This window comes from Cebus imitator, unplaced genomic scaffold (genome assembly GCF_001604975.1).
Source record: "Cebus imitator isolate Cc_AM_T3 unplaced genomic scaffold, Cebus_imitator-1.0 Scaffold47, whole genome shotgun sequence".
Taxonomy (NCBI): domain Eukaryota; kingdom Metazoa; phylum Chordata; class Mammalia; order Primates; family Cebidae; genus Cebus; species Cebus imitator.
Genome location: NW_016107362.1, coordinates 3,443,068 through 3,449,329, shown reverse-complemented (window position 1 = coordinate 3,449,329; position 6,262 = coordinate 3,443,068). Strand labels below are relative to the sequence as shown.

General features: G+C 38.1%; 1 protein-coding gene across 2 annotated transcripts in view; it reads left to right on the top strand.

The window, feature by feature from the left end:
- The first annotated feature begins 503 nt into the window (after nt 1-503).
- Nucleotides 504-6,262, top strand: part of DTHD1 (death domain containing 1) — a 64,169-nt gene continuing 58,410 nt past the window's right edge. Inside the window, exons 1-2 of one of the 2 annotated variants that reach the window (XM_017527311.2) lie at nt 504-899; nt 2,872-3,484. In XM_017527311.2, the coding sequence (XP_017382800.2) occupies nt 593-899; nt 2,872-3,484 (920 nt within the window). In that variant the 5' untranslated portion in view covers nt 504-592. Of the gene's footprint in view, nt 900-2,871; nt 3,485-6,262 lie in introns of those variants that run through there. The other variant, XM_037738019.1, reaches the window with a different exon arrangement.

The window sequence follows — 6,262 nt, the reverse complement described above, 5'->3', positions numbered from 1 at the left end:
GTCTTTTTAAACTCTTGGTCATAAAACTATTCTACATATACATATTAATTAAAGTGAATTCTCAGGACGTCATATGTAACCATATCCAGCTTCAACATTTATTAATTCTTACAGCAAATTTTATACCTCTACCCCAAACCTATGCTCCCAGATTATTTAGAAGCAAATCAGACATCACATTATTTCATCCATAAATATTTTGAAGTATTCAGGACTCCTAGGAGGAATATTTTTCAAACAGTTTACCTTTGATTAATAAACTTCTTATCCTACCTGGAATCCATATTTTGTTGCCTCAAAACTTGAAAAGTGTTTGGGACTTACACAGTATATTGAATTTGTAAAACTTACATGGAGAATTGGATTGTGTGAGTTAGCTCTACCCCAGTGATTAATCTATTCTGTACACAATAGCATCCATGGTACAGGAACGCCCTTCCTTGGTCACCTAGTAACTTTTCACTAGTCAACACTAAACTGAATAAACTATTATGTTGTGAGAAAGTACTTGGCTAGCTGACTTGGATCATCTCCTAGAGTTTAGGAGAAATAACCATCGCCAAGTTTGAATTTGCAAAACCTTTAGGCTTTGATGGCAGGAGAGAACATAACACTTTTGTATCATAAAATGGATACGGAATACATGGGCTCAGGTAAACTGGGCCAAATATTGAAGCAGATTTGGAGACAAAACCAGATGCTAAAGCAAGCACTCCTGGGTGATGACCTTTGTGAGGGGCCTGGTGGGTCCACATGGATGGCCACTGTGGTCTTTCTGGGTCAGGAGCTCAGCGGGGCCCTCCGCCAGCTGCTGGAGCACACGGCAGGCACCCTGCATTCCACCTGCCAGCAGCTGTGTGTGCTGCTTGACAAGGAGAATCAATCTGTCTGGAGACAAGGCAAGTATTTTGTTTGTTTGTTTGTTTATTCTTTCTTTAAGAAATATTGATTAGGGCAAGACCTGAGAGGGGTTATGAGCATACCAACAGGCTCTGATAGAGTTTCTGTCCACAAAAGACTAACAATGTCATAGGGGAAATAAGTCGAGACAAATGCACAATAATGCCAGGGACATTGGGGCCAGTCCGATTAGAAACGCATGAATGAAGTGCTTTGGGACTTCAGAAGCCGTCCAAATCCCATCTGTAGGGTGGGGAATTGAGAAGTTTGCTAGACCAAACGTGGCATTTAAGCTGAAGCTTAAAGAATGAATTGGATTTGTGCAGCAGGAAATAGGGAGCCTAGATATTTTTAGTAGGACCCAAGATCAAGAGACAGGAAAATACAGGCCTAGTTTGAGGCAGAGCTAGTAGTTTTTTGTGTGTGTATGTGTATATCAGAATATAATATTCTATCTCTAGGGTCATTTCAGCTTTGACTTATTAATTGTGAAATTACTTGGAAGATTGGAGGGGGCTGGGACAGGGAATTGGATCCCCACACACTGGGGCTGGAGAGGGATTCTTGGGAATAGGTCCAGTTATGGATGCAGAAAAGTACAGTAAGGAAGGAAGAATGAGGAATCTGATGAATATAATCCTAGATAACAACCACTACTTCATATAAGCATATAGGTGGCATCATGAAATCCAACTCTAAATAATACCATATCAAGATAAGTGGGCAGGTTCCATCTATAAGGAAATCATCTATAAGGAAATCCCATGGTAGATGATATTAAGAAATTCAGTCCTAAAGGGCAAATAGTGGACATCAGGGAAATCTGTCCAAAGGCAGCATGACTGAGAAGCCATCAGCGGGAGTCCATAATCAGATCTCTAGTCTCTGGAGCGAGCGGAACATGGTCCTTGGCAACATAACAGGACAAAGATATATTCAGGAAAAACAAGGACTTGACTACCAGAACAGGAGTTAAAAATAAAGACAAGTTCTCAGGTATAAGACAAAAAACAAAACAAAACAAAACAAAACAAAAAACAAGTTGTCAGAACTGGATCCCAAAGAAAAGCCCAGACTAGTGAAGGGATGATTTGTTTTAAAAACACTAAGCTATGGGGCCTTAAATTACATATTCTTTTGTTCAGAACTAAATTCTAAAGACTAGAGAGGTACCAAGCCTTCAAGAAGTCACCAGGTGACCTCAGTAGTGAGGAGAGGCAGGATGAACACATAGGAGGGTGAGAAGAATGATGATGGAGTAAGAGATTTTATCAGATTAGACTCTGCTGAGAGTTTACTCCACAGGTTGACTTGATTTAGTAGGCTTTGAGTGCCCACTGTAAGTTCCAATCAGAGAATTGGTATGGTCAGAACTATTCTTTGAAGAACAAATTTGAAAATTACCATGATCACAAATTAATCAGGAGGAATAGTATAAACATAATCCAATTCTCATAGCAGTAAACTAGGCTCCAAAACATAGCATCTACATTGGCCGAAATAACAGAGGTATGGTGTTTCTGCTACCCAAGCCTCATCTGGAGTGTTCTCCTAATTTTTGGCCCAGCATTTTAAATGGATCATTGATAAATTGTTGTACATCCAGTGGCAAAAGAACAGTTCTCAAAATCATACCAAATGAAAAACAATTGAGGGAGATGTTCACTTCAGTTCTTACTGGGGGTGTGAGAGGTTATGACATCTGTCTTTAAATATTCAAAGTATCTTCATAAGAGGGATTAGATTTACTCTTTGCTACCATGTTCAAAGTGTTTTGTTGTCAACCCAACAATGTTAAAAGAGTGACAGTTGTACAATTACTTCTCCTTCAGGAGGTTGGCTTAAATGCCTAGTAAAGGTCTTTGTTGGTTTCTAAAATTATCTTGCTATGTCTCATTAGATGGCAGTGCAGAAACATAATTTGGTTTAGTTTTGTATTTATTCTTTGTGTGTCTATGTATGTGTGTGCAGAAATCATTACTTTCATAGACTGCCTCATAAAAATAACTGAACATTTGGGGAGCACTGCTGCACTTCTAAAGAAAGAAGAAAAGGAGATGTGTAATTTATGCGGCATGCATGATGAATGTACTCCACAGCAGACAATGTCCTCCATTCAAGATACGAAAGCAGCCTACATTGCTGCAAGAGGGAAACTAAATGCCATAGAAACAGCTACTGTTTCTCCCACAAATGGAGAGGAAAGTCATTACACAAACCAGGTCCAGTTAAAAGAAAATAAAACACACATGAGTTCAGCATTAGGGGAAAAAGAAAACAATACGTCATTCAACGGACGTGTAATGGGGCAAGAAGAGTCACGGAACAAAACGCTCCCAGATAATGCAGAAAATGAAGATGAAAAACAAATAGAACACATAACTGTTGAGAACATAAATGGCAACAGGGAAGAGATTCATGGCATAATCCAGACAGCAGAGAGAGAAATTCAAGAGACCTCAGGAAGCCAAAGAGAAGAGATGACCACATCCTCAATATGTGATATCTCCAAGAAATATATAAATAGTACCCTTCCCAATGATTCAGAGAATATAAAGCACAAGCATAACATAATGGAAAAGGAGTAAGTAAATGCAATGTGAAAAGTGCTTGAGTATGCCTGCTTCTTTGTGTGTTTCTACAGTTAGTACATGTCTTAGTTCATTCAGGCTCTTATAACAAAACATCGTAAAGTGGATAGCTTTTAAGCAGCAGATATTTATCTCTCATAGTTCTGGAGACTTGGAAATCCAAGATCAAGGTTCTGGCAGATTTGGTGTTTGGAGAGGGCTTTCTGGTTCATAGAATGTGCCTTCTTGCTGTGTTCTCACTTTGTGGAGAAAGTGAACAAGGTTCCTTGGGCCTATTTTATAAAGGCATTAATCTCATTCATGAGGGCTTCATCCTCATGACCTAATCATGTCCCAAAAGGTCTCACCTCCTAATACCATTACCTTGGGGGCCAGAGTTTCAACGCTGAATTTTGGGAGACATAAACATTTAGACTATAGCAATATGCATAGTATTTATACATGAATAAAATTTCCATTTCATACCTCCCAAAGATACTGTAAATCAGTAATTCAGCTTAAATCACTCCTGTAAAAATTGATATGGCCACTATTATTAATATTGTATATTTCTTACAGCTTTAAGAAACAAACACATTTCATTTTTTCTTTAAAGAGGAAGTAATTGAGTAGCTGAGAAAGTAGTTAAAATGAACAATTGTCCAGATCACGAACACTTTGCAAATTGCTACTATTTCAATTACAATAAGAAAGACTAGAAGACTGCAGAGTGTTAGAAAATTTGGAGAGAATTTTTTAGCTTCAGATTTACTTTATTTACATTCTCAATAAAATCATTATGAATTTTAAACTTGTGTCTGTAGAACTCTAGCGAGTTCCTGGATGAGCTTTGGGAGGTTCTTAAAATTGAACATGTGTGTTCAGACAGATTCCATTTCCTTGGATATGGTCATCAGATTCTCTAAGAGAGACTGTGACTTCAAAAAAGTGAGAAGGACCAATCTATTTTATAAATCTTCTCCCCTGTGCAAAGAGATAACAAGGCCCTATTTGCCCATATAAAATAAGATATTCACAGACCATATTTTCCCAGACAAACATAACACCCAAATTGTTTTGGGAATCAGACAAACTTAAATTTCACCTTCTGTTTTATTATACACTAATTTCTTGACCCTAGGCAACTTGCTTCTTTTCATAGCCTCATTTTCTGGTTTGTAGAAATAATATACACATCCTGGGATCATTTGGTAAGATCAAATGAGAAAATCATTTAAAGGACCTAGCACTAGGCCACGTTTTTAGATATTCACACCCAGGTAAATGCTAGTCTATTAATTTATTTTAGCCCCAACACCCCCCACTTTCTTCACCTGCCACTCACTACTATCCTTCAGTTACCCCCACCTCTGCCGTGATGTGCTGATACTCTTTCCGGTTTACGATACCATTTTGAGGACTATGATCTTAGGCAAGTCATTTTGCTCATCTTGACCTTAGTTATCTCGCCTTAAAACGAAGAGGTGGTTCTAATTTAGCTGTAAGGTTTCTACAGGTCAGAGTCTGATGAATTCTATGGATGAGGATATTCAGTGCATGATATGCCTACAGGATTTGTAAGAATTACCGCTCCAAAAAAACAACTGCTAAAGTAGTCAGTATGCGGTTACCTAGTCTCGCTTGAGAAAAGCATTGAGGCTTCATATTCGCACATTCAGAAATGACTCAAAGCATCTGTTAATGAGTCACTGCCTGAACCACTCCCTCTAACACCTCCTTTAGGTGTTTCCTGGTTAGTGATTTCCTCTTTGCAGCACCCAAACCAATTGTGCTTGGTTTGTGTATTTGAGAAGTTGAGTACGCATTGCACTCCCTCAGCCTAGGAAGCCATCAGGCCACATAAAGGATGTGTGTGATAAATAAAACCACACTCAGAATCTGTTGTCAATTCTCCCAGAGAGCTTTCTGAAAGAAACCTCTCTCTTCTTAGCTGTCCTGGTGTATACACAAAGGGAAAACGAGGCTAGAATAAACCAGTGTGATTACAGTCATCTGTTACTTAATGGTGGGGATATGTTCACAGCAATGTGTGGCTGAGTGATCTTGTTATTGTGCAAGCAATGCAGAGTGTGCATACACAAATCTCTATGGTATAGCCTACTGCACACCTACATTATACAGTAGAGCATACTGCTCCTAGACCACAGACCTGTACAGTATGTTACTATACTGAATACTACAGGCAACTATAACACAATGGTATTTGTGTATTTAATCATATCTAAACATAGAAAAGGTACAGCAAAAATACAGTATTATAATTTTATCGGACCACTATTATATGTGCAGTCCATTGTTAACTGATATGTCTTTATGTTCTACATGTATATATTTTATATTTAAAATTTTTAATTAAAAAAAGTCTTCGTTTTTAAAATTTCAATAGGTTTTTGGGGAACAGGTGGTATTTGGTTACACGAATAAGTTCTTTAGCAGTGAGTTCTGAGATTTTGGTGTCTCCATCGCCTGAGCAGTGTACATTGTACCCAGTGTGTAGTCTTTTATCCCTCACCTCCCTCCCACCCTTTCTCCAGAGTCCCCAAAGTCTAATGTATAATTTTTATTCCTTTGCATCCTCATAGCTCAGCTATCACTTATAAGCGAAAACATATGATGTTTGTTTTTCCATTCCTGAGTAACTTCATTTACAGTAATGATTTCCAATTCCATCCAGCTTGCAGTGAATGCCATTATTTCATTCCTCTTTATGGCTGAATTGTTGAATAGTATTCCATGGCGAGATATATATATATATATATATATATATATAT